This window comes from Camelina sativa, chromosome 11 (genome assembly GCF_000633955.1).
Source record: "Camelina sativa cultivar DH55 chromosome 11, Cs, whole genome shotgun sequence".
NCBI classification, from domain to species: Eukaryota; Viridiplantae; Streptophyta; class Magnoliopsida; order Brassicales; family Brassicaceae; genus Camelina; species Camelina sativa.
Window position 1 is genome coordinate 31,347,268 of NC_025695.1, and position 27,831 is coordinate 31,375,098.

The 27,831-nt window shown below is 36.4% G+C and overlaps 4 protein-coding genes and 3 pseudogenes across 7 annotated transcripts in view; 3 read left to right on the forward strand and 4 right to left on the reverse strand.

The window, feature by feature from the left end:
• Positions 3,056 to 6,610, forward strand: LOC104728540 (annotated as a pseudogene).
• On the reverse strand, positions 9,210 to 11,194 carry LOC104724819 (annotated as a pseudogene).
• Positions 11,326 to 15,500, forward strand: LOC104724820 (probable LRR receptor-like serine/threonine-protein kinase At5g45780). Of its 3 annotated transcripts, none has more exons than XM_010443365.2 (12): positions 11,326 to 11,547; positions 11,788 to 12,776; positions 12,873 to 13,008; positions 13,113 to 13,184; positions 13,277 to 13,420; positions 13,510 to 13,581; positions 13,678 to 13,737; positions 13,809 to 13,882; positions 13,974 to 14,120; positions 14,219 to 14,557; positions 14,633 to 15,024; positions 15,125 to 15,500. In XM_010443365.2, exons 2-12 carry the CDS (start codon positions 12,662 to 12,664, stop codon positions 15,416 to 15,418), a joined length of 1,845 nt encoding a protein of 614 aa, XP_010441667.1. In that variant the 5' UTR covers positions 11,326 to 11,547; positions 11,788 to 12,661; the 3' UTR covers positions 15,419 to 15,500. The 3 variants fall into 3 exon arrangements, with proteins under 3 accessions (XP_010441667.1, XP_010441669.1, XP_010441668.1); XM_010443367.2 differs by having other exon boundaries at positions 14,645 to 15,024; XM_010443366.2 differs by having other exon boundaries at positions 11,826 to 12,776.
• LOC104724821 (60S ribosomal protein L11-1) lies at positions 15,804 to 17,468 on the forward strand. Its single transcript, XM_010443369.2, has 5 exons — positions 15,804 to 15,910; positions 16,011 to 16,118; positions 16,261 to 16,303; positions 16,400 to 16,595; positions 17,078 to 17,468. The coding sequence occupies exons 1-5, from the start codon at positions 15,908 to 15,910 to the stop codon at positions 17,274 to 17,276; spliced, it is 549 nt and encodes a 182-aa protein (XP_010441671.1). The 5' UTR covers positions 15,804 to 15,907; the 3' UTR covers positions 17,277 to 17,468.
• On the reverse strand, positions 19,726 to 20,988 carry LOC104724822 (annotated as a pseudogene).
• On the reverse strand, positions 21,547 to 23,764 carry LOC104724823 (WD repeat-containing protein 53-like). The gene is made up of 10 exons (XM_010443370.2): positions 23,615 to 23,764; positions 23,429 to 23,525; positions 23,274 to 23,335; positions 23,121 to 23,183; positions 22,964 to 23,023; positions 22,821 to 22,877; positions 22,680 to 22,722; positions 22,526 to 22,603; positions 22,001 to 22,428; positions 21,547 to 21,906 (listed from the first exon to the last, which is right to left on the reverse strand). The coding sequence occupies exons 1-10, from the start codon at positions 23,714 to 23,716 to the stop codon at positions 21,817 to 21,819; spliced, it is 1,080 nt and encodes a 359-aa protein (XP_010441672.1). The 5' UTR covers positions 23,717 to 23,764; the 3' UTR covers positions 21,547 to 21,816.
• The window catches only part of LOC104724824 (ras-related protein RABA1c), a 2,840-nt gene continuing 1,348 nt past the window's right edge, over positions 26,340 to 27,831 (reverse strand). The window contains exons 2-3 of one of the 2 annotated variants that reach the window (XM_019233205.1): positions 27,608 to 27,809; positions 26,340 to 26,931 (exon numbers count right to left, since the gene is read on the reverse strand). In XM_019233205.1, coding sequence (XP_019088750.1) covers positions 26,502 to 26,931; positions 27,608 to 27,809 — 632 coding nt within the window. In that variant the 3' untranslated portion in view covers positions 26,340 to 26,501. Of the gene's footprint in view, positions 26,932 to 27,607; positions 27,822 to 27,831 lie in introns of both variants that reach the window. The other variant, XM_010443371.2, reaches the window with a different exon arrangement.

Sequence of the window (27,831 nt, forward strand, 5' to 3'; positions counted from 1 at the left end):
CCTCTCTCTCCGTCGATTCCAAAACCAAATGCAAACGGTGTACCACCGACGAACCCAATCAAATCTGAATCGGAGGTGAGTCATTGTTGGTCGGTGTATCATCGTCGGTCAATCAACGGTGGTATCATGTTCACGTATCAGATTCACGCTTCTTCTTCTTCCCCAATCATCTTCTTCGTCTTCATGTCACTATTCATCATCTGGTCTTCCTAGTGTAAGCTTTATATCTATTTTCACTTGCTATTCTTCTTTTATTGTAGAAATTGTAAGCATTGTAACTTTTATATGTATGTGATTTTGACTTTTCTAAATCCCTAAAACCCTAAATCACCATATTCTTATCAATTTAGATGAGATGATTCAGTGTTGGCTTTATGTGTGTATGATTTGCAGTTGTAATTTTTATGTGTGTGTGATTAGGATTTTTGGTTATGGAAGTCTCGTTCTTTCTTACTTGAATTTGTTGCAGAAATTAAAGAATCAAGTTATTGTTGACTGCAAAATAATATATATTAGTCTACTTGACTTGGTCGTTTTAGTTTTGTAAGAACAAGTTTATTGTAAGTATATTTGCAACGAGTTTTGAAATTGGATGTTCTTGTTGCTTATTGAGATGGTCTTGGAGCTGAGTTAGACCTAGCATGCACCATCAATTAAGCTTCTATCTTTGTGTTGTTAGATTTATATACTACCTAATGATAAATTTAAAGTGTGTTTGCCACAGGATTTGAACCTTGCCCATAATACAACTTTTTTAAAAAAGAACTCAGTTGTCTTATCTCTTATGTATTGATGTGTTTCTTAGTCACATTTGAAAATTCAGGAAGCATTGTTGCAAATTCAGAAAGACTTTTCTGAAACATCTTCCTTGTTTTCATTTTTTATTGCAGGAAATGGGGGTTGATCATTACTAATTGGAGTTTATCTTATTCTTCTCTCAGTTGGGGAGATAAGAGTATGTAATTCAAAATTTGCTTCAGTTAGCTTCTGATTACAAGGTAGTAGCAGTATTGCAGTAGCTGTGGAATTGTTCTCATAATCAGCGCAATACATGATGTGTTTGGCTCTTATTATTGTGGTAACATTGGTAGTTCATGTGGTAATTAACTTTGTAGAGACACATATATGGTCAGAAAGAATTGGAGCTGCAATAACACTCGGAATCAAAGACGAACAGTGCTCATACAAGATTGAAGTATTTACAGTTTGAGTATTTGTATTCACATGGTCTTTGTTTTAGCATTATGAGTTTGGTTATGAAAGATAGTTTGGATGGTTTTCACTACAAAATTTGTTCTAAAACATATTCAGAAAGGTTTTGTATTAATTATCTCGATATTTTGGTAGATAGCTATGTTTTCACCGGTAAACATATAAGAAGGATTTGAATGTAATATTCAGGAAGGATTCTCATATATTTATGAATGATTTCTTGAATTTCAGGAAGACCGTCATGAAAAAAAAAAGAGCATTATGAAGGAGTCATTGACGTTTAGTAAGAACTCCTTGAAATTTAGGAAGAATTCATTGACGTTTAGGAAGATCTTCCTAAAACATCATGTTGGATATTTATATTTGCTATCTTTATTGTAAAACACCAATATGTGCACATAATCAAATTATTATACATCACTAATGAAGTAATATGTAATACAATAACGCAAAACACATATAAAGAGATTTAAAAATACATTTTTCAAAAAATTAGGAAAGATTCCATAGCTTTTAGGAAGGTGTTCTTGAATTTTAGGAAGACCTTCCATAATGACGAACTCAAACTTCCACTCAAGTGCCCATTTTCCCATCTTTATCATCAACTCTCTGTTTTGTTCTTGAAATATTTGTTATCATGTATATCATCAATCACTTGGGTTAGACCTGAAAACCTTATTCAACAACATGATCAGTCTATGAATTCAATTTTTGTTTTAACATTACTTCAAGAGATATCTTATATATCACCCCACATTTAAACTAGTTCTGCAACACTACCAGATTGATTAACCTTTAAACCCCAAGAAACACTACCAAGTTGATCTATGCCATTAGCAAAACAATTCAATAACTCATAGCAAGCTAGATACCTACAATTCAAATCAGTCTTTCTAATCTCCATCTCGTTACAAGCTTCACTATAACATACTTATAGAAGCTTCAAAGCCTTGATTCATCAGTTTCTTATGCTTCTTTTTCCCCATTTCTGAAAAATGTGCTCTACACATCATCTGTTTTTGACAAACAAAAAGCTCACTCAAACATTAGAATAACATACAAAAATAAATTTAAAGATTGGTGTTTTTTGTTAGTTAACTGATTTGCAATGATTTGAAACGATAAGCAAGACTAAAGAGAGCTTATGAACAAATTCCAGAGTCCAAAACTCCAATTGATTTGATATCTTATTTGATCACATTCATCATTGGTAACTCTCTCCCATGTTCCTCATTCGCACTTTTAACATCCCTACACACAACAACAAGTCAGAATTTACAAAGAACAATTTCAACATCTGACAATAAAAATTCCAAAAACTCAATTCTTACTTCAATCCTTACCTCGATTAACAGATTCGAGAACAGCGAACAAGATTCTCTCACTGAAGCTCGCCGTCGCTGAGCCTGTGTTCGTGGTCGTGGGAATTCGCGGGACTAAAACGACGGTGGCGGTGGATTTGTTGTATGCAAAAAATCGAGCTCATCGTTTTCATCAACACTACAATCAAATCAAAATCTATCGGTTCTTTCCTCCAAATCTAGCTTTCATTTTGAAAACCCAAACTCCAAACACATGCTTTTTCCTCAAAAACAACTTGTGGATTTGTCGGAGATTTTGTCGTCAGAGATTTTGTCAATTTTCTCCTTTTGTCATTAATAATATAATAATTAATTTTAGAAAAATGTTAGTTTTGGAAAACTTGAATGTGTGTTAATTTTGGAAGAAAAACTTAAAATAGTGTTAGTCTAGAGTATTTTTCTATAAAATTTGACTTTTATTTTTGCGTCATTATCCACGTCATTGATCGATAGCAAATTATCATTTGTATGCATCTCCCTCTCTCTATCTCTTTCTTTTCTGATAAACCTCACCACTCACCAGCTCCTGTCACATACTGCAACTACTAAACCCTCTCTCTCTATCTCTCTCGTTCTCTCTTCACCATTTCTTTATCTTCCATGGACGAACAACCATCAACAACAAACTAAAACATGTTTCTAAAGTTGTTTCTTCTCTTATCTTTGGTCTCTTTCTCACACTCATTAAACTCTTCCACAGCTTCTTGTCCTAACGACACAGACTTCCGTCAACTAACCAGAGTTTTTCGTTACGTCTCCGGCTTCAACTCTTCTTGGTTCTCCTCCTCTAACTGCTCCGCCGCCATCACTCGAGTCGTTTTTCCGTCGAGAAACCTGAACGGCACCGTTTCTTGGAACCCTCTGCGTAACCTCACGCGCTTACGTGTTCTTGATTTATCCAACAACTCTCTCCATGGTTCTATTCCCACTTGGCTTCGGTTTCTTCTGTTCAAAAATTGAATCTCTCGTTCAATCGGTTTACAAACGCGGTTAACTTAACCGGATTTATCAACCTCACAGCTCTCGATCTCTCGCGTAATATTCTCGGTGTTTTGCCTCTTGGTTTAGCTTCTCTCTACGGTTTACAGCATCTCGATATCTCAAGATGTAAAATCAACGGCAGTATTAAACCGATTTCCGGTTTAAAATCATTGAACTACTTGGATTTATCGGAAAATTCAATGAACGGTTCGTTTCCAGTGGATTTTCCGAATCTTAACCATCTCCGGTTCTTGAATTTATCCACAAACCGGTTTTCCGGTTCAGTCGGGTTTGACAAATACCGTAAATTCGGCAAATCGGCTTTTTCACACGCCGGCAGTTTCGTATTCAACGACTCCAAAATCCCTAATCACCACCGTCTCCACCACCTCACTCACCGGAATTCTCCGCCGCCGCCACGTCATCAAACCGTCAAAATGCACCGTTTGCATAAGCACACGCCTTTGGTAATCGGCTTGTCGTCTTCGTTAGGAGCTTTGGTAATCCTAATTTTCGCGGTGGCTATAATTTTAATCCAACGTAGATTAAAATCGGCGAGGATGAAATCGAGATGGGCGATTTCGAATCCAGCACCGTTGGATTACAAGATGGAGAAATCTGGACCGTTCGAATTCGGAACGGAGTCCGGTTCGTCTTGGGTCGCCGATATAAAAGAACCAACGGCGGCTCCGGTTGTGATGGCATCTAAGCCGTTGATGAATCTGACTTTCAAGGATCTGATTGTTGCCACGTCACATTTCGGAACGGAGTCCGTTATATCTGACGGCACTTGTGGTCCACTTTACCGTGCCGTTTTACCAGGAGATCTCCACGTGGCAATCAAAGTGCTTGAAAAGATACGAGACGTTGACCAAAACGACGCCGTTACTGCGTTTGAAGCTCTTACTCGGCTTAAACATCCAAATCTGTTGACACTCTCCGGTTATTGCATCGCAGGTACTAAACTAATCTCCCTTATATTTTTAGTTTCGTATTAATTTGTGACAGAAAGGTTTAGAAAATTAACTTTAAACCCCTAATATATATATAGGACATGTTTTGATTCGACCAAGTACCAAATACAGTATAACTTTGGATATTATATATACATATACGGCATATGTAATGTAACAAAGTATTTCCCTTTTTTAACTATGTTACTATATTGAGTTATTCACTCTAGTATTTTTCCTTATTTTTAAAAAAACATCTATGTTACTAAACAAAGTAATTAACGCTAAGTCGCTATGAAATCTCACAAATAAAATATATTTCAAGGAAAAAAAATGAAATACCTGACTTTTGCTTGTCCAAAATAAAAGATGAACAATAAATCATGTAATTTTTCGCTAATTTAATTAGTGGGATAAGCTAATTTAGAACCAAATATATTAACAGTGAAACCTAGGTTTTGACTATTTTATTCTATAAACATTTTTCTGTGGATTAAATTAAAATTATTATTACAAAAAAATCGAGGCGTAGACGTCATTTAATGAATTTTTGTCTCTACTTTCACGGGTTTTTGGATAAACACATTAATGAGGCAATAAATGCTGAACGGTGTCGTATTCATTAGTAGCAGGTACAGTAGTATATTGTACAGACGAAAAAATGTCAGTTGTGTGTAATGATGTTACGTCACGTACAAAAAAAAATCTAATATGTTTTTTGTGCCATGATTACTAGATTTTATGATTTTTCGTGACCTTAACGTAAAAATGTATAATTATTCCAAAAAGTTTCTCCAGAGCAAAAAAAAAAGAAAGTAATGTGTGTATGTGATAGTCTGATAGATTCTTCCAATGACTTGTTTTTAGGGTTGTTTCATTTGGTGTTTTTGTTAGTGGACTGACTTTAAAAAGTGTGCAGACAAGTCACATCCTTGCTTTGGGACTCGTAGAGGTTTATATAGATAGCTTGTCGGGTTTCAAAAATCCTTTCTCCTTTACGTATATGCTAAATATGTTTTCTTTCTGACCTTATTTACTATGTTCACCAATAATCACCAAAATATGTTTGTTTCGCAGTATTAAGTATTAACTCTGTTATAGATGGTGAATTCAAATGTTATTTGCATTAATACGCCTAGCACCACTTTGTTAATTTAACTAGAAATCTAGGATTTACATTTTTTTCGAATTTAGTTAGTATGGTTAAACTAGAAAATGCAACATTAATTTTTCAGTTTCTGTTACGAAAAAGAATATTATTTTTTTCAGTATTAAGTTTATTTTTTGTTCCTACCTAAAATTGTGGTTTAATGTTTTTAGGAAAAGAGAAGCTTATATTATATGAGTTTATGGCTAACGGAGATCTTCACCGATGGCTTCACGAGCTCCCAGCGGGAGAAACCAACGTGGAAGATTGGAGTGCCGATACATGGGAGAGTCACGTTGGAGATTCATCCCCGGAGAAAACAAACTGGCTAATACGTCACCGTATCGCCATTGGAGTTGCACGTGGTTTAGCCTATCTTCATCACGTTGGTACTACTCATGGACACTTGGTCGCTACCAACATCCTCTTAACTGAAACCCTAGAGCCGCGAATCTCTGATTTTGGTATCAACAACATTGCGAAAACCGGTGATGATCATAGTAACAACAACGTAGAATCCGATGTGTATAGTTTCGGGGTGATCTTGTTTGAGCTGTTAACCGGGAAGCAAGGGAGGGATGAGAATGTTAAATCAGTTAGACGTTTGGTTAAGGAGAGAAGAGGAGAGGAAGCTCTTGACTCGAGATTGCGGTTAGCGGTTGGAGAATCGGTTAATGAAATGGTCGAGAGTCTTCGGATTGGTTACTTTTGCACGGCAGACTCACCGGGGAAGCGACCAACAATGCAACAAGTCTTGGGTCTTCTTAAAGATATACGTACTGTTTCGCGTTGAATTAGGAAAAAAAAGTTGGGTTTAAGATAAATCATGTGAGTATTTAGATTCGGGTGTTGTGAGGTGTGAGGTGTGTGAGATTAAGATACATGCCCTTGTGTCAAGGTACTTTGTATTATTTATTTTTTTTTTTTTTGAAATTATAGAAAAATATTTTCAAATATTGGCAAAATTTTGTTAACTAATACAATTTTTATTTGATAAAAAAGGTTAACTGAAATTTATATTTGATCACATCCAAATTTACATGAACATTTTGGAGGTTCTCGTTATAAATAGTCTTATAATGTTTCATTCAACAAAGCCTTGTAATATCTTTAGAGTTTGGCATTGACGCGTTAGTTGTCATCTTAATGGAATTAGAGTTTAGCGTTGACATGTTAGTCATACATTCCGAATCAAATCAGAGCTTGGGATACAATAATATTCTTGCCATTACCAAAAACAAATAACGATGCCATCGCCATTGCTTAAAGATATTGATGTATGATATCTAAATCTTGTATTCAAGAACTAACATTTATAGAAGTATATGTCATCGATTTGTCTAGACATTCCATTCGATGATTTATTAATTTTGTGCCGTACTCCACGTTATAGAATAATGAGGAGAAAAATGTTATATATGGGAAGACAAAACAAAGTGGGTAAGGTGGGAAAGTATTGGTAAGAAGATAATGCTGAGAAGCCGGTGAGAACTTATTGGTTGTTTTTGTTTGTCTTTTCTACGATATGCATACCATGTTTTAGTCCAAGTATTGTATTCAAATACAATTATAATCAAAAGATTTAGCGAAACTCGATGATAATATGATGCAATTTTGTTTATTTAGACTTAAAAAAGAAAAAATCGTTTATATTATAACTGCAATTAAAAAACTAGTGAATGTTTTTTTTTGCCAAGTCTATGATATATTTCACACTACGTACTAAATTAAAATCAGAGTTACGATAGTAATACAAACTATACGTCAAACACTATATATTATGTACTCTCTTGATATTTATGCCTCAACTCTTGGCTGCCTTCACTTTGTTTTGTCCGATGACTGATCCATAATTTTTTCTTTCATATTTTTCTATTTGTTTTGTTATGGATTCCACTTTATTCCGCTTTCAATATTCTTTTTATTTTTATATAATTTTCTTATAAGAAAATCAAATTTCGATGTGGATATTATTCTTATCATTCACCAAAAAGAGATAAACCAAAGTACTTAATCCTTAGCACTTTCGTCACGTCTATATCTTCACATCCTTTCATTCTCTTCTTGACTTTCTTCTTTTTTCACTTTTCTTTCTTTGTTTTGGTTAAAATTTGTCACTTTTTAATATAATAAAACAAAACATTTTATTTGATCTCTTTACTTTTCTTTTTTAGTTTTACTGGACTGATTCTAACGTTCAAAAACACTTTAATATCTATTGCTATTTGCAACTACACTTGCATATCATAAGTACAAGAGAATAATACAGTTTAGAAGCAGTTTACAAGTTGACAAAATCATTTTTAGGACACATAGCTATACCAAGTAAGGTGTTTGTGAGCCTACTCCGTTAATACAGTTCTTTAGTTTCATGGGCCTTATTGGTGTTTTTAGTCGTACAAAACATTTCCTTGGAGTTTTTGATGGAGGCCTGATCGCAAAATATATAGCCCTTTGAAGCAAACTCTACTATCCTCCATCCATGATCATCAATTCATCACCCAAATTGGTTGGAGTTGATGATAAAATAGCTTTGTTTTAGAAGCTGCAAAGTCTCATTCTTTAACTTAACGAATTTGCAATCACTTGAAAACAATCCATTACCTGATTTAGAAAATTTAGCTATTTGGATATTTTTTTGCGTTTAGGACAAGTAATAGACTAATAATATTCTGTTAGTCTTTCTGAATTAGGCTAATCATTAGAGTTTAGTTACAGGAGATGACTGATGCAGTAGCATGGCGGGCATGATCAAGTCACTGGACTTTTATAATGATGAGTCTCTAAATCAGAAGTGGGAAATTATGTCCCGTGTTGCCTTCTGAAATGCCTCGGCTCGGTTTAAGATTCTTCTTATGCTGAGTTTATGAATAAGAAATGGGTAGATGTTGGTGCATGAAGTTATCAGTCCCGTGTTACTTATTAAAATGCCTCGGCTCGGTTTAGAAATAAGAAATGGATTAATGATGTTGGTGTCTAATAAATGGGAAATATGTTGTGTTCTGAACAATCCTAAATTTTCTGTTAATGCTCACGACGATGTTTGTTTCTAATGATTGTTTTTTTAAACTTTTCAGGTTGAAAGAGATTGATCTGGACTTTTCCATCAGAGTGGTTGATTGATCTAGACGTGGTCGATCAAGGTGCTTCAGAGTAATATGTATTTTTCTGTTAGTTTGTGTATTCAGTGACAATGATAAAGTTAATTATATTATCTCTTTTTGCTTATGAGTTATAGATTCATATTTATATATATATATAAATATATACAGGAAAAGCTGGTGAAACTGGAAGATCAAAACAGAAGTAAGCATTCTTTACGATCTCTCTTTGTCCCCCATGTGTTGGTTTCCTTCTTTGTTTTGTTTCTAAATTAAGCCATAATTTTCACTCTTAATAAACTGATCCTTCGTATATATATTACCACTGTGATATATATTACTGACCTTTGACTTTTGATATATATACTGATCCTTCATATACAGAAGACTGTCTGACTGTGTTGGCTGTTTCACAGTTTATTTGGTTATGTGAGCTCTGTAGATTCATCTGTTATGTCCAAAGAGAACAATACCTAATAATGATGTGACAGACTGATCTAAAAACAAGAGACAGCAAAATGTACTGTAATATCTTTCTCGCCTGTTCTCCGGGAAAGAAACTATTCTGGAGACCAACTAAACCCCCAGACCCAAGTATAACCTAACCATCAGTTAGACAAGCTTCTGACTTCAAGAAAGTAACTAGTTCTGGCTATCATTACCAAACCAAACCAAACCGAACCAGGGTAGATCAATGGAAGCTGAATTTGTACAGAATCCCAAGTATCAGAGCATAGGGTAGACCTCAAAAGCCTTTCGAAGTTTAACACTATCAAACTCCTCTAAACTGAACTACCAACTCTGCTCTATTCGCATAGACAAATCATGCTTCAAGCTATTCTTCAACCCATCAGTCACCATCTCAAAGCACCGTGATATTGGAACCAAACCCATCTCTGTCATCTCAACCAAGCATTTCCCACCACGACCACACATTGTAATCAGCATTATGTAAACCGGCATGTTAGGCAGATGAGCCTTCACCTTAGTGTCACTGAAAAAGCAGTCTCCATCTCTCTCTCCTTCCCAGTTTGAGAATTGAATGGGACATTTTGCACAAGCTTCATTTCCCAAGAATTGGTAACACCCAATCTCCATCTCTCTCTCCTTCCCAATCTTCATGAGAGCCAACCAAAACATCCCTCTTCTCTACTTCACGAGCTTCATCTTCCGTTTGCAACAACTTCTTCGAATGACGTGTCTTCAACAACACAAGATCCAACATTTTCCTCCGCACATTGTATATAGGATTTGGCTCGATCAAACAGCCTTTGCTATACGCTTCTCTTAGAAACAAAGTCTGCGTACTTCCTTTCGTGGACACATAGAAAACCCCGGGATGCTTCAAGATTACTTCCCTCACGTTTACTTCAATCCCAAGATCCTTCCGGAAATGAGCTAATCTTTCTACTTCAACCATTTTCTCCACCGTTAAGCTCAGAAGCTCATGGATAACTGCAACAACTCGCTTCTCGAATCTCTCCAACCCTCTAGAAATCTCCTTTCTCTCGTAAGGCTTCACATAAGGTATCCTTTGCCAATTCTTTAACTCTTCTCTGAATCCTTTCACAATCTTGAACCCTGTTGGAAGATTGATGGGAAACGCGTAATTAGTCTCAAACTCACTCAACCATTTCTCTCTGTATTCAACTTCTCTCCACTCCTCAACTTTTGCCACACACAAACTCTTCTCATCATCACAATCTCCATCAACTAACTCCAAAGTCTCCAAATCAACTAACCTGAAATCTGAAGTATACTGAGCCAAAATCGAATCACGAAAATCCTCAGGCAATCCTAATTCCTTTCTAATCAACCTCAAAGCGTGTACACGAAGAACACCATTTCTAGACATCAACAACAACTTCTTAATCCTCTTCACAGCATCAACCTCACACTCTCTAATCACACTCTCTTCCTCATCAATCAATACCTTCAACTTCTCAGTTACTTTACAACACAGATTCTTCCTAAAAGGATGTGTAAAGATCTCAAAAGCGTGAGGATACTTACCAACAAAAGCTCCAACATTTACATTCAAACCAACCAGATTCTTCCAACGAGACATAAGCTGCAAAGACACGAAAGGGCCACGCTTTTTGCAAGACATGAGTTCAGAGAACGATGCTTAGTTTCCTAATCTGAGCAATGAGTTTGTCTAACCTATGATCTCTCGTTCGGTTCTCTAACCTAGTTTGCGCTGAATCTACAGGCTTTAACCATCTTCTCTGATTGTAGCAATAAAAGGGAGATAAAGATGAAGACTTTATTGGGTTTTGATGAGTTAAAACTTCACTGATGCTACTGTACCTCAAAGATTTTAGAGAATTCATATCTTTTCACTGTGAATTTAGGGAAAAAGGAAATACCTTTTCAAATTTGATCATCGATCACCATTTCTCCAAAGCCAAGAGAGCGGCGGAGAGGGACAAGGAACAACAACAAACCAAGTTCGTCTTAGGATTGAGCAAAAAATTAACGAACCGAACAGTTTGCTTATTGAACCGAACGGTTTTCTTATTAAACCGAACCAAAGTGTTTATGAAACCACGAATTCGAATGGAAGCATACCAAGAGGCTGCGAAGGAGACGAGAGGACTGAGTCAGTACACTCACTCTCCAGTCTCCAGTAAAAATGTGTTCTTGCTTTAGCCGCTGGAGACGACGAGAGAGGTGATTCTTGTTTCATCCCCTCTTCACTTGTTTGTTCTTCTTCATCGTTCCCTGCGGCGTTCTCATCTCAGTCTCAGTCCCTCCTTTCTCAAATTCCTCTGTGCTCTCGGTTCGAAACGGTAATTAGCCTAATCACTCGATTCTTTCAAAGTCTTGAGCTTTAAAAGTTTTTAGCTTTTTTCCTTTGATTCTGATGGGTGGTTAGCCTAATCACTAGATTCTTCTCCCATTAAGTTCACACGTAACCTAATAAAAATGAAATTTTTTTGATCTGTCTTTGCTAGATCTGGCTAATTTTGGTTTGTTGGATTTGCCCAATTTTGATTTGAGGGGTTTGGTTTGTGGTTCTAATTTGACAGTGACGGCGACACTGTCTTCCTTGTTCTTTGCGGCGCAGGAAGTGAAGATGAAAAGGTCATCTCTTTTCATGGCTGCAGAGCCACGGCTGTGATGGCTGGTTGTTGCGGTGCTATGCTTGCTAACTCATTCTTACCGACAGAAAAGCTAAATGATTACATCTGGGGTCTTGTTCAGAAAGCAATCACACATTTTTCTACCGATATGACTCTTGTCATAAACGAACTTTCAGGAGGCTTCTTACCTAACAAGATGTTCCTTGATGCACAAGCGTATTTAACCATCTCCTCTAAAGTCTAATCTAGTATAAGGACTTTAACCATCTCCTCTTGAGTGTAGAAGTAAAGGGTCATAGAATGATGACTTGTGTGTGTGTTTTGATGAGTAAAAAACTTGCATATACTATTATGGTTATGCTACTGTACCTCAAAAGTCAAAACTACTCAAAACTTATGGTTTGAGCATTGATTTTCTCAATGGTGAAATTAACATAAATCAAGTCGTTGATTGATTTGAATTAGATTGATCAGATGAGATTCAAGTGTGCGGTTGTACCATTGCTATCATAGGTTTGATTACAGAGGATCAACTCTCACTGCCAAAGTCAGACTTAAAACAAAAAAAAAGTCTTGAAGAGCAGAAGACAAGGGAACAATCGTTTGATAATTTCGAGATTTTCCCGCTTCCATTTGCTAAAATCTTCAATTTTTTTTTACTTATTTGTCTTCTTTCCCGATTCAATTAATGCAAAAAACTTGTCTTTTTAATGGTCTGCCCTATACGAAAGGGCAAAACAAAAAAAAAACCCAGCAGGCAATTTAATTGCGGGGAAAGAGATAAACTTTGAAGCCTTGAGATTATTTACTTAACTCTGAGATGGAGATTGTGATAAAGTTTCTGTTTTTAGGAATCTGGGTTTATTGTCACTCTGTTCTTGATTCTGTTTCTGCTATGGATAGTCTCTTATCTCCAAAGGGTGTTAACTATGAAGGTGGAATATTATTTTTTTTTGTTTATCAAAGATCTTTCTTTTTGTTGTGATTTGTGAAGAAAGGTTTTAACTTTTCCCAATTTTTTGTTGTTGTAGTTGCTGCGTTAATGTCAGTGAAGAACAAGATGAAAGGTGAGAAAGAGGTTTTGTCTGGTTGGGATATAAACTCTGTTGATCCTTGTACTTGGAACATGGTTGGTTGCAGCTCCTCTGAAGGTTTTGTTGTTTCCCTGTGAGTATCAATCATTGCACACCACTTGTTCTATGAAATGTCTCTTAGAAACGTTTTTGTTGTTGCAAATTTTGAATTTGATTTATTGAAATCTTGTAATGCAGAGAGATGGCTAGTAAAGGATTATCTGGGACAATATCAACTAGTATTGGGGAATTAACTCATCTTCATACATTGTGAGTTTAAACAATTTTGTTTGTCAATCTTGGAATTCAAGAATGTGTTGTTGTTGTTATTGTATCTAATGGTTTGCTTGTAATTTTTGTAGGTTACTGCAGAATAATCAGTTAACCGGTCCGATTCCATCTCAGTTAGGCCAGCTCTCTGAGCTTAAGACACTTGATCTATCTGGGAACCGGTTTAGTGGAGAGATCCCAGCTACGTTAGGGTTCTTAACTCACTTAAACTACTTGTGAGTTTGATATTGATGATTCTTGGTTTAGTATTTAAATGTTGTAACTGTTATCTATCATCTTACAAGTCTCTTTTTAAGTCTTATAGGCGGCTTAGCAGGAATCTTTTATCGGGGCAAGTCCCTCACCTTGTCGCTGGCCTCTCAGGTCTTTCTTTCTTGTATGTCTTGCTCTTCTACGGCCTCTACCTAACATTACAGTTTATCGAGATTTTATGTTTTTGTATAATGCTTCTTACACTATTGTTTCTGAATAGGGATCTATCGTTCAACAATCTAAGTGGACCAACTCCAAATATATTAGCTAAAGATTATAGGTAAGATATGGGAAAGATTATTAGCCATTGGAATGTATGTGAAAGCTTCTTGATGAATTTTTCTGTTGTAGGATTGTAGGAAATGCATTCCTTTGTGGTCCAGCTTCCCAAGAGCTTTGCTCAGATGCTACACCTGTGAGGAATGGTATGTTGAACTGCAAAATTCTCTGCGAAACTAAGCTTGTTCTATGTAGAACGTGGATTGTTTTAACGTGCGCTTTTTTTTTTATCTGCAGTGACAGGTTTGTCAACAAAGGATAATAGTAAACATCACAGCTTAGTGCTCTCATTTGCACTTGGCATTGTTGTTGCCTTTATCGTCTCTCTAATGCTTCTCTTCTTCTGGGTGCTTTGGCATCGATCACGTCTCTTAAGATCATATGGTACACATCACTGTAGTCTCTCAAAATCTATTACTCTGTCTGTTATTTACAACAAATGTGTAGACGTTGCTGAAATCTACTTTTTATGGATTTCTTAGTGCAGCAAGATTACGAATTTGAAATCGGGCATCTGAAAAGGTTCAGTTTTCGCGAAATACAAACTGCAACAAACAATTTTAGTCCAAAGAACATTTTGGGACAAGGAGGATTCGGTATGGTTTATAAAGGGTATCTCCCAAATGGAACTGTGGTAGCGGTTAAAAGATTGAAAGATCCTAACTATACAGGAGAAGTTCAGTTTCAAACCGAAGTCGAGATGATTGGCTTAGCTGTTCACCGTAACCTTTTACGTCTCTTTGGATTCTGTATGACCCCGGAAGAGAGAATGCTGGTGTATCCCTACATGCCAAATGGAAGCGTAGCTGATCGCCTGAGAGGTTTTTTCAATTTAAACATTTCTTGTTTTGTAATTCTTACGTTGAAAAAGTTCCTAAAAAGATGACATGTTTCAGACAATTATGTAGAAAAGCCGTCTTTGGATTGGAATCTGAGGATAAGCATTGCACTAGGTGCAGCTCGAGGACTTGTTTACTTGCATGAGCAATGCAATCCGAAGATTATTCACAGAGATGTTAAAGCTGCAAATATTCTACTTGATGAGAGCTTTGAAGCAATTGTTGGCGATTTTGGTCTTGCTAAGCTTTTAGACCAGAGAGATTCACATGTCACAACTGCAGTCCGAGGAACCATTGGACACATTGCTCCTGAGTACCTTTCCACTGGACAGTCCTCAGAGAAATCTGATGTTTTTGGATTCGGAGTATTAATTCTTGAACTCATAACGGGTCATAAGGTGATTGATCAAGGTAACGGTCAAGTTCGAAAAGGAATGATATTGAGTTGGGTAAGTAAAAAAGATTGAATCTTTCTGTTATATATCCTTTTGAGTCATTTGCATAGAGCAAGAAACTTAATCAAAAGCATTGATTTGTGTGTTGGTTCAGGTAAGGACGTTGAAAGCAGAGAAGAGATTTGCAGAGATGGTGGACAGAGATTTGAAGGGAGAGTTTGACGATTTGGTGTTGGAGGAAGTTGTGGAATTGGCTCTGCTTTGTACACAGCCACATCCGAATCTAAGACCAAGGATGTCTCAAGTGTTAAAGGTTCTAGAAGGTTTGGTTGAACAGTGTGAAGGAGGGTATGAAGCTAGGGGTCCAAGTGTCTCGAGGAATTACAGTAATGGTCATGAAGATCATTCTTTTATTATTGAAGCTATTGAGCTCTCTGGACCACGTTGACACTTCAAAATGTGTATTAAACTTGTTTTGTTCTCAATGTCACCAAACTGTATATTGTTTTTATAATTTTTGTTTTTTGTTTTCCCTACAAATTTAAGAAGATTTGAGGAAGTAATGGATAATTCAATTTACACAAATGAGTTTTTTTCATAAAAATTGTTAAACTTGAATTCATTGACAAAAATAAAAAAATGTTGGTTAACCTTCGAGACCGGTTTAGAAAGGGGGAAAGTAAATTGAGAATGAATGTGTTTGTTTACCCTTATAAGTTGGGGCTTGAAGATTATGTTATTGTAGTGGGCTTTATAACTTTGGGCCTTTATTAAATCATTTTGAAACATTCAAAAGGATAATATCGTCATTTCGTGAGTATAAGAAACCCTAAGTAGCCGACCCATATAAGTCTTCTCACTTCGCACTCAACGCAGTTTCGTTTCCGCAACTCTTCCATTGCTTCATCTCATTAGCTCGACCTTGATCTCCTTAAAAATGGTATTTTTAACTGCTCTTCGTTATTCTCTGTAGATCGATTCGATGAAAATGTGTTTTTTTGTTCAATGTGTTTATGTATGGGATTTGTTTTGTTTCTCAGGCGTCGGAGAAGAAGCTCTCGAACCCTATGAGGGACATTAAGGTTCAGAAACTTGTTCTTAACATCTCTGTTGGTGAGAGTGGTGATCGTCTCACCCGTGCCTCTAAGGTAATACCACTTGAAAAAGATCTATACTTTACGATTACCCATGTGTCTAAATCAATGGAGAATAGTTTATACTATCTTGGATACAACTGAGGAAATGTTAGTGATAAGTTATGAAATGTTTGCTTTGTTCATTTATGAGTAGGTGTTGGAACAGCTCAGTGGTCAAACACCTGTCTTCTCCAAGGGTATGTTCAGTACTACGTCTCTGAGATTTAGGTTTCTGTAATTTGAGTTTGTGTTTTTCTTGAATCTGATGTGTGTTGTTGGTTTGTGTGAAACAGCGAGGTACACTGTTAGGTCCTTTGGTATTAGGCGTAATGAGAAGATTGCGTGCTATGTGACTGTCAGAGGTGAGAAGGCTATGCAGCTTCTTGAGAGTGGTTTGAAGGTTAAGGAGTATGAGCTTCTTAGGAGGAACTTCAGTGACACTGGTTGTTTTGGATTCGGTATCCAAGAGCACATTGATCTTGGAATCAAGTAAGTTTTCTCTTCATTCTTTTTCAATAAGGGCTTCCTTCAATTAGATACAGTAATGATTTGCATGAACATTTTGGTACTATACTACTATATGTAGAAGAGTATTTCAGTTGCATCTAATGAGTAGTCTCCTAATTTGTGGCTTTTGTGCAGTTTAGTCGTAATGATAGTTCATAGATTGCTGTGGAATGTTAAGTTTGATCTACTCTGGCCTTAGTGGAATAGTAAGTTTGGAATGGATTCTAGTGCCCGTTCTGTGTTTTTCTGTAGAAGTTTATAATTGAGCTTGAGAGAATATGAAGAGTTCTTGTTAGTTTTTATATTTTAGATTTATATTTAGTTAATGATGAATGTTTTATTTGTTTCGATTTGAATCTGATTAATACTTAACCCTTTACTGCTTTCTGTGGAATGTTAGGTGTGGGTTTGATAGAAGTTGAACTTTTTCTGTTATTCTCATCTGTTTTATATTGTGTATATAGGTATGATCCTTCCACCGGTATCTACGGAATGGACTTTTACGTTGTCCTTGAACGCCCAGGATACCGTGTGGCTCGTCGCCGTAGGTGCAAGGCTCGTGTTGGTATTCAACACAGAGTAACCAAGGATGATGCCATGAAATGGTTCCAGGTTAAGTATGAAGGAGTAATTCTCAACAAGTCTCAGAACATCACTGGTTAAGAAAAGTGTTTTGATCGTTAAAGGGTTCTGTTGATCCTAGCTTGTCTTTTAAGTTATCAGCGTTGGACGTGAAAGAAATTTCTTGTAGTAAAACCTTTTTTGACATGAGTTTGGTAGTTACTAAATTTTCCAAGAACCTTGGAAGATATATTTTTTCTTTTATTTGATGTCAAAGCAGCTCCTTTGAATTCACTTCCCCTTGAGAACTGCAACTTGCATGTTTCACAATAGGAACCTAATTTTGTGTTAAGAATTGTAGCTTGTGGATTGTGGCGTAAATTTTAATTTGTGCGAGTAAAACTGTCTCGAGATCTATAGGAACCTCAAGTGAAGAACACACAAGAAAATAGTTATTTGAGCAAATGCTCTTGGTTTGAGAAACTCTCAGCTTATGCTTGCCAACTAGATTTAGTACGTTTACGATCAAGTTGCAGCTTCGATCTAACTAGAAAAAAATTGATAAAGCTCAATAGAACGAGAACAACAAAACGTAATGCAATAATCTCAACCGCCTGATCCTTTCGACATGAACCAAGTTCTAAAATTAGTCCTCGTGTTGCATCTCAGTTAGGCCTTCAATTTACCAAGATTACTTCAAACCAAGTTCACACTCACATTTTCTTAACGACTAATTTGGGTTTTAATTTTTAAACCTCCAAACGATTTCCCCAAAAAGAAATGGAAGAGACGTCGAGAAATTTAATTACATAAAAAAAACAATAATAAACACCAATAATCCTAAGTGAGCCTTGCAGTGGCGCAAAATATAAAATGAAATTTAATATTTTTTTAAAAATCAAATCGCAAATACACTTTCAGATCGAATCACTTTTGGATTATTGTTCCAAAAAAATGGTTTCTAGTTGTAATGTAGATAGGGTTATGAATTTTTGTTATGTTAATAATTATTATAAATATCTACCAAAACCAAATTCAACGTGTGGAAGCTAAGAAGAGCTAATTTCTCTAAGTACAAACTGTGTTTTTGTTCATTGCTTTCACTTTGCTAAGATTTTGATATTCGTCTAAAAGAGTTTAAAATATTTAAAAAAGAGTTGTGGACGACCTAATATGTTAAGATGTTGAAGGTAATTGGTAGGGTATTTATATAATTTGTTATTTGTCACTTAATGATTTATTAAGAATTGTTAAAATTATATGTAATAGGAAATATTTAATGACAGTCAAAAAATGTTTTGAAAAAAAAAGTATATTCTCTTTGAAGCTTCAAGATAAAGTTTTTCTTCAATGTTGATTTATGTATGTCTGGCTCACTATTACTATAAATTATGATTCTTGTATATTAGCTTAAAGTTTCAAACTATCAATACAAAATCTTTCAAATAAGTTGGTTAATAGTATTTGTGTGGGAAGAAATTTGTTTTGGAGAAGTAAGTTTTGTACAAACGTATCACAAACTAAATTTTGCATTAAAAGGGGTAAAACAAAACAAAATGTAAAAAAAGAAAAAAACTAGACTCGTGGAGAATCATATTCAAAATGGAAGAAAAAAGTATGCATCTTTAGAACTTGACTTAACCGACGAGAGTTCAAGTCATAATTAAAGAGTTGAATACATATTCGAATTTTGATATTTGTCTTTATCTTTATTTTCTCTAAAACAAATTATTTTTTATTGATATTATATATATATATATATATATAGAGAGAGATCTCATTCATATTAAAACATCATTATTAAGTTTTTGTTTCTTGCTTTCTCTTAGCTAAAATTTTGATATTAATTGAAATGAGTTTAGAAGATGAAAAAATCAGTTTTCGACTATTTAATACATCTTGGAGTAAATTTTGGTGTCCTTTTACCTTTTTTTGGAGTATATACGGATTGTGTATTGCATTTTTAAATGTTTTGATAATCATGATCATCGTCATCAACATTATGAATGTGATAGTAGCGACTAACGATCTTTTGGTTCTGCGATCAATCCTCATCGTAGTGTTCAACTATAAACATTTCAAAGCTTATCTTTCAAGCTAGTCCATGTTCAACTCTAAATCCATGTTATTCCATTCAATCATTTTATACTCATGTTTTTTTTGTATTCTCCAATCATTTCTTTGCTAGGCCATAAGATAATTATTGTTAACTAAAAAAATTCTCATAATTTTCAAGATAATTATTGTCATACATCCCAAATTCTATGAGGATATAATATTAATTTAATAGTGCAGCAAAATTGGGATAAGTTACAAATTTACAACTAGAGATTAAAAATCACATATAACCGCAACAAAACTTAATAGCCAATAAACGCAATAAGTAATCATCTACTGTGATTTATTTTCACAAACCAAACACATTAACCGGAATTATACCGGTTTCGACCCAGTAATTTCTTTAGACCCGGTCTGGTTATTCTCAAAACTCAAAAAGAACCCTAAATAAGTCCAAAACCGATACACTTTGGGGATTTCTGAAAACTCTGTAAAGATCAAACCTTTTTGCTATATTTTTCAAATCCAACGACACCTTTTCGCGAGATAAAAGAGGAAGAGGATTAAGAACACAAGCGAGAAAAGAACAATGCCGAGACTAAACAGTGTCTTGTTGGAACCATTGTGTTCTTCTTTCTTCTCCGTCATCTTCTCGTTTCCTCCTACACCGCCGTAATCGCCGTAATCGTTTTCCCCTGACAAAGATTCCTCCTTTTCCGACGGAGACCATAAAGGAAAGCCGTATTTATCACACGGATAGATACCCTTCAGTTTCACGTTCGAGGGTAGAACAGTTTTGTTGTAACAGAGCTCACTGTTGCCTCCGATTTCGAAAAAGTTGAGATTTTTGATGAAGCTTTCGTTGAATGGCAAAACTCCATGGAAGGAGTTATCAGCGAGATTCAAGTGTTTGAGATTCTTCATCTCGGAGATGAAACTTGGAACGGTGCCGTTTAGTTGGTTCTTGCTTAGATCCAAATGTGTAAGTTCAGGAATCGATGAGAGTGTGTTTGGTATTGTTCCTGATAGTTTGTTTGAAGCTAAAGATAAGTTTTGTAGAAAGGTCAAGTTTTTGATTGAGTTTGGTATTTGGCCGGAGAGAGAGTTATGGGATAAAGTTAGGGACTTGAGGTTTGTGAGACGAGTAATGGAAGTTCGTATTGAGCCTTTGAGTGAGTTGTTTGATAGGTCGATGTAGGTGAGATTCGAGTGGAAAGATTTAGGGATAAGGCCGGAGAGGTTTGAGTTTGAGATTGTGAGGGAAGTGAGTTTATGCATGTTACCGAGGATTATGTAAAGACGACGAGAGGTTGAGATTGGTGTTGAGGAGATTTTTAGGGTTTGTAGGTTTACGAGACGAGCGAGGAAGAGGCCTGAGAGTCGGCTACGGTTGTGGAGGAAAGAGGAGACAGCAGAGAAGGAGCGGAGTGAGATTGGGAGGTGGTGTGGAGGGGAAAGAGATGGGCAGTTTGTGAAGGAGAGATTGAGGAGGGATTTTGAGAGTGGTTTGAGGGTTTTGTAGGTGAGAGAGAGTTTGGGTGAGCTTTGATGTAGGGATGTTGTTGCAGGGATCATTGGTTGGTGTAGGGATGTTGAGAGATTGGAGAGCTTTGAGCTGTTTTGGGTGTAATGGAGAGGCAGAGACGGTGGCTAGTAGAAGGAGGAGGAGGAGCAACGGTTGCAGTGGTTTCATAGTGGAAAGCAGAAGAGTCTTAGGAATGTTCGAAATATTGGAATTTGAAAGAAGGGCCTTGTGTGATAGTTAAAGGCTGCTCAATTTTACCCAAGACTTTTACCATCATTGGTTGGTATTATGGTATATAATGGCCAAGAAATAACAAAAACAGTCGTATATGGTAGAAGAAAGAACTCGATTACTAACATATGTGTGTGTGTGCGCGTCCGTGTGTAAGTTTTTAATTGTATGAATAAACTATTTTGTGGATTTATACATTTTTGTTAGGATTATAACATAATTTATTGAAAAGTAAATTGGATTTCAACTTCGCACCAAATTCTTAATTGTGAAAATTTGGACAAGAAAAATCTAATAGGGATAACCTTTTTTTGTACATTCCCATAGATATAAGTTTTGGTTGAAAACTTTGATCTAGGCAAAAATTGAATGAACACAAACAAATGGTACGTAATAAAGCTGGTGATAGTAAAAGAATTTAACAATTCAAAAATTAGTTGAAACGTAATCATGAGGTTTTTCGTCAACAATATAATTACAAATTTGTTTTCTTTTTGTTCAAGGAAAACTTCCTCAAAAAGGAACAACCCACCATTTTCACATGAAAGCAAATAGATTAAAACAATAATGAGCAATAATTTTAGAAAAATACAACTCTACAAACTACAAACAGACTCATACAAGGTATTAAAGCTGAAGAAACATCAATACAGTGAAGCTTTATATTACTAACTCTAAGTACTAAAGCATAGATATCCAAGTATTCTTATTCATAATTTGGAACTGACGAACAAAGAGCTAACTTGAGGATCAAGCAACTACTTTGAGAAAGTCCAATAATAACGATATGAAACAAAGATAAGACATTTTATGATCCATCAGGCCTACTTAAGTGATTGAGTAAACCTTAACTACTCTAGTGGTGTCACAAACAACAAGATTCTCAGAATCAGATTGATTCGTGCAAAGCCAATTCACCTGTTTAAGAAAACCCCAATAGATGTCAGAAACAGAGAAGAGAGAAAGAAGAAGTGGAAAGAACAAAAGAACTTAAAGAGCTTTCGTCAACTACCTTCTTGCTTAAGTTAATATTCAAATGGAGGAAATCTCTGTTATTGTTGTTGTTGTCTGGATCAAGACATTTAAAGCAATCCCATATTTTGACTGTCTTATCATTACCACCTGAGATCAAGAATCTACCCTTCTCCTGAAACAGAGAAAAAGCGACACAAGACACAGCAGCATTGTGCCCACCAACAGAGTAATCTAAACAAACCCTTTTGATCACATTGTTGCTACTACTGCTGCTGCTGCTTCCTTTCGATGATGTTCCTTTCTGGGAAAGTTCTGATTCGATGTTGATCAAATCGACAATTCCATCACCTCTAGCAACTGCGCATATCTTGCCTAACTTATCAACCATGTCCATTTCCGGGATTGCAATCGAGTGAACAAATGCAGGGTTTAGGCATTGTCCTGAGCTGTTTTGTGTATCGGAGCCTGAAAGATTTTACAGAAGTGACCTGTGAAGTCAGATATATTGCATTGCATATATACGAGGCAAAAGAAATTCGTATCAGTGGTATATAGGCTTTACCAAAGTCTATAATCTTTTGTGAGCGACCTTTTGAGAAATCCCATAAAACAAGCTTTGAATCAAGTCCACCAGTTATAACTGTAAGAAATTACACATATAAGAAACCATGAAGAGATCCATATAAAATAGCAAATCACATTAAGATGTTAGTTACCTTCCCAAGGTCTCCATGGAATAAATTGCACAGAACTGCATATCTTAAATTGTCACATTAAGGTATTGACTTAAGAGAGAATTTTCGAGGTAAGAAGAACTTCACAGATGCGAGGCAGCATAACAACAAAAGTAAGGATACACTTGTATGACCAGCTCTAAGGGTTTTATAAAGGCGTTTCTGACCAATGTCGATGATCTGTGTTCAAGCAAACAAATCAAACCGAGAAAATTTCCACAAATTTATGTAATCTTGAAGTATCAAGAACAACTATTGAAGGGTACCTTAACATCACCAGAATCATCTGCAGAAGCAAGAAAAGATGATCTTCCATTGCATACAACCTTAACAAATCAAGAACATCAGAAGATTATGAACACGGATTTCGTAAGTAAATTCAATAACTTCTCAGATAGTCAGGGTTTTAAGATAGATCACTACCTGGTTTACTTCATCTTTGTTGTAGTTAAAACTCTCTAATCGCTTCCAAGAAGTAGCACTTAGCTATAAAATTTCCAGAAAGCAAGAAGATTTAAAACTAAGAGTGAAGAGTATTTGTAGATAGTTTATCAAAGTTTCAATCTTTCTAATTACCGTTTGAACATCGAAAGACTTGATTTCGTTTCCATAAGAAGCATAGAGAATGTTCTCATTACCTGAAAAAAAAAACCAAACAAAATCAATCACCAAATTGAAAACAAAGAGGTGAAGTTGTAAGAGAGTGAGAGACCAATAAAAAAAAAAAGAACCTGTCTTGAAACAGAGAGATGAAACAGGTTCTGTTCCAAAGTCGATGATGAATTGAACATCTTTACACCTCAAATCAAACCAGCAAACGCAACCATCCTAATCATCCATCTTTCATATTGTTAAAATCATCTTCGTAAAACCCTAAATTCATCAATTTAAATGAAAGTAAAAAGGGCTTTAGAAACCTCGCCAGAAGTGAGAACAAGTCCAGGCCTGTCACGAGAAGCTATACAACAAGTGGCAGTTGATTTGTGGCCTCTCAGCTTCCTTGGCTCATCCATTGCCATAACTCGTTTCGCCGGCGATTGCAAAAGCTCTAACCAAATTGTAATCAAAATACAAACAGGGGTAGACAAAAAAGCTAACCGAACCATCTTACCAAAAAAAAAAGAAAGCTAACCGAACCAAACCAAACTGAACCGGATATTATTATAAAATCATTCGGGTTTGCTATTTAAAAATTCGAAAAAACAAAATTGGAACCGAACTTAACCAAATTGAACCGATATAATGAAACAGAAATCAAAACACAAAATCGAACCGAGATTTTAAACCGGACTGAAAATCATCGATCTTTTAGAAAATATAACTTAGGGTTCCATGAATTTGACAAAGCATATTCTTTTTTTTTTTGTCATGGAAGCCCCATTTTATTAAGTTGGTGACATGAAACTTTCCTTTAGGAAGAGCTTTTCAGCGGTCAAGAAACTTACATGGGAAAGAAACAATACAAAGATTGATGGATTCCTAACAAACCACAACATCCCAAGATAACAACAAGGGTAAAGATAACAAGTGCAACTAAATAAGCTAGTGCAAAGATAAGGAGGCATAAAAGCCATAGATATAGTTTGATCCACCAAGGAGATCAACCACATGAAGTGAGGGGAGGCTGACGAAGACCGAATCATTGGTCGTAAATCGACAATTTGCCACACTGGAATACAAAGATTCCGACGGGTTTTTAAAAACCTAACGCGCACTAAAGATGATGAATCTTCAGCTCTCTGAAAAAGGAGGCAGCATGTAGGTTGGGAATAAGTTCCCAAGAGACGAGTATCGGAGAAAGGATCCAAGATAAAGCCATCTTGCCACACCACATTGAAAGATCTAAACCAAGTGGTTACCGAAGAGTAGAGAACATGACACGACTGTCAAAACAATGGATTGGAGACAAGGAAAAAACATGAGCGCCTCCACAGAAAAATAGAGAAAGCTAACCATGCACTCCAAAAGACACCACTAGGAAGAAGAAGACACTTCCAACAATATACTCTGTATCGGATGACAAGACGAGCATATACCACCTGTCGCAAAAACACCCATGCTAGAAATGGGTCAGCCTTATAGGGAAATCTCTCCATGAGAGAGGAGGAAAGTGAAAAAACTAACACGAAAGAAGACATTCCGAAGTCCAAAAATTCACAAAATTTACTAGTATACAAAACCAATAGTCTTGGGGACCGCTCTTTGCGCTTGGAATTCTGCTTTAGACTTAACCTTTTTAAAGGAAGTGATCTCTCCCAGTAGGAGGAAAATAAAAAAATATCACTCTTCTTGATGGAGGAAGTTGAGACTACAAGACCCTTATGGTCTATAGGTAACACATTTAGCTTGCGTCGACAACTTTGTACACGTTGCACATACATCGTTTTGTTCGTAGCTAGACCAAAGCAAAAAAATGAGGATTTTCCTAAGATCCTTCTTAATACCAAAGAACATACACATTGGTACACAAACAAGAAACGTAGAAACTGGACAAACTCCTTTGAAGTTTTTATTTTGCCCAAAATCTTGGAAAATAAACACTGGTCAAACAACCAGGAATTAAAAAGTGACACCATCTCCATTGAAAGTTTTTTTAGACTCACCAGGCCCATTAACAAAACCTTTTGGAGGCCATAACCAAAATTTTGGCCCATCTCAATTAGGGTTTTGACCCTTCTTTGAAAAATCTTCGAGAGGCTGCGGCGGTTAAACGACGCTTCACCAAGACGCGCCCGAGAATCTTTGCGGTCATACGATGTAGGTCTCACCCACAGTTTGGATGGAAGTCTTATGGGGGCTTGCAGATTTGAGAGATTTGGATTAGCGGCCGATATACATGGTGGGTACAAAGGAACCATGGCCAATTCACGGGAAATTCTCAACAACGGCGAGTTGCCTCGTTGGAAAGAGACGACAATATTCATGAGCTGATCTGTCCTTCGAGAAAGTATAAAGACCGACAATACAAGGAGAAGAGGTTGAAGCGAGAGAGAGACTCGGATATGACAAAGCAAGCCAGCATCGGCGTGACTCATGACAAGAGGAAGTTCTTCGAGAGGGGATCCCGAGACATAAGCGAGGAGAAGTGGTGGTATCAAAAATAATTGTTCGAACATAAGGCTGTCGTGAAAGGATCTCACCGGCGGAATGTAGAAGAAGTACTCATTGGTTCAAAAATTGATAATGGTATTGGGAAGCGACGTTGGGTACGCGGAGAACAGAGGAGCAAAAACTGGCGGAGAGAGTTGGCGGTAGATTTGGAGGCTAAAGCGCTTCGGTTTAAAACCAAGAATTTCGCACCCGGGACGAGTGGAGATACATCATCAATTATGAAGAGGAATCTTTCCCATTGGAGATCACCGTAAGCTATACCGATGACCTCTAGATCTGAAGATTTCACACTCGGCTGACCACCGGAGACTTGATACTGAAAACCACCATGTATTATAAATGGTGACAAGCTGAGGTCTAAACAGCAAGAAGAAGAAGGGGATTGACGCCGGTGAGCAAAAGCTACCGGCGTCGTAAAGGTTGCCAGAAAACGAAGCCTCGAAAATGACGCTCGAGAGGATGGAGTAGTCTTTTTGATCTGTAGTTATCTTCTTATGTGATGTTTGCAAAGTGGGGATTTTATGAAGCATATTGAAACAATAACATTGGTAACATTATATAAGTAAACAGAAATACACGAAAATGGCATCATTAGTCAAACCTAAAAGCAATCTTCATATTCGAAAAAGAACCGTTAACAAAAAACCAATCCTCTCAGGTCGTTAACAATAACAACTCTCTACTCTCTCTTATTTAGTTTGAGCAGCATCCAGCTTTCTTCACAGCGGAAACATCTTTACCGATATCGATCTTGTCACCTTTCGATGGGACATTAGCGGATTCGCTGGCAGCTTCCATCGCCTTCTTGCTCACAATGTGGTGAATCTGAGTGAGGACTTCAGCAAAAGCGTTCTCGACATTTGTGGCTTCGAGAGCCGAGGTTTCCATGAAGTAGAGAGATTCTTTCTCCGCGAAAGATTTCGCATCTTCTGTCTGAACAGCCACGAGGTGGCGAAGATCAGATTTGTTTCCCACGAGCATGACAACAATGTTTGGATCAGTGTGGTTTCTTAGTTCTTTCAGCCACGTCTCGACGTTTTCGAATGTTGAGTGTCGGGTTACATCGTAGACAAGAAGCGCTCCAACAGCTCCTCGATAATACGCACTAGTGATGGCTCGATACCTTATTCAAACATTGTCAATAAAAACCGAAAATTAAGTTAACCAAGACATCAGAACATAGTTACTAGTGCGACGAAGAAACCTAGAAGCGATAGTGATACAAAGCAAAAACTTTTCAGTTTCGAAACCAGACCATGTTGGCTTCACGAAACTGATCAGAGAATTGGAGAATAGCTCATCATACAAAGCAAGAAGCTTTACAATTTCGAAATAAGACTAAAGTAAAGCTTCAAATGAAGAGTTAAGAATCCTAGTGAAACAAATCAAGCTCTCTTACGTAAACAAAATCAAAATCTGACTACGTAAAGCTTCAAGAAACTGATCAAAGAACCCGAAAATAGCAAATTATACAAAGCAAGAATCTTTAAGCGAAATCTGAGGAAAAGAGCTAGCGAATCGTAGAAACGAAGTTACTGAAACCAATCAAACACTCTTACATAAAGCAACAGGAGAAAAAAGATAAAGCTAAAAACTTTCTAGTCATACACAAAATCACATTCAAACCCAGATCTCTTCTTGTAAATGTGAATAACGCCAATGAATCTAAAGCAATTTGAGATCTAAACCCTACACCATAAAAACACAAAAGCTTCCACGAAAATTATCTAAATCTAAGGAGAACCAGATCGAGAAATGAACAATGTGAAGTTGAAAAGAAAAAAAAAAAAAAATGAGACCTTTCTTGACCAGCAGTATCCCAAATCTGGGCTTTGATGACTTTATCATCAACATTCAAACTACGAGTAGCGAACTCAACGCCGATCGTGGATTTGGACTCGAGGCTAAACTCATTCTTGGTGAACCGCGAGAGCAAATTGGATTTGCCCACACCCGAATCACCAATCAGAACTACCTTGAATAGGTAATCGTATTCATCATCTGCTCTGTAACCCGCCATTTT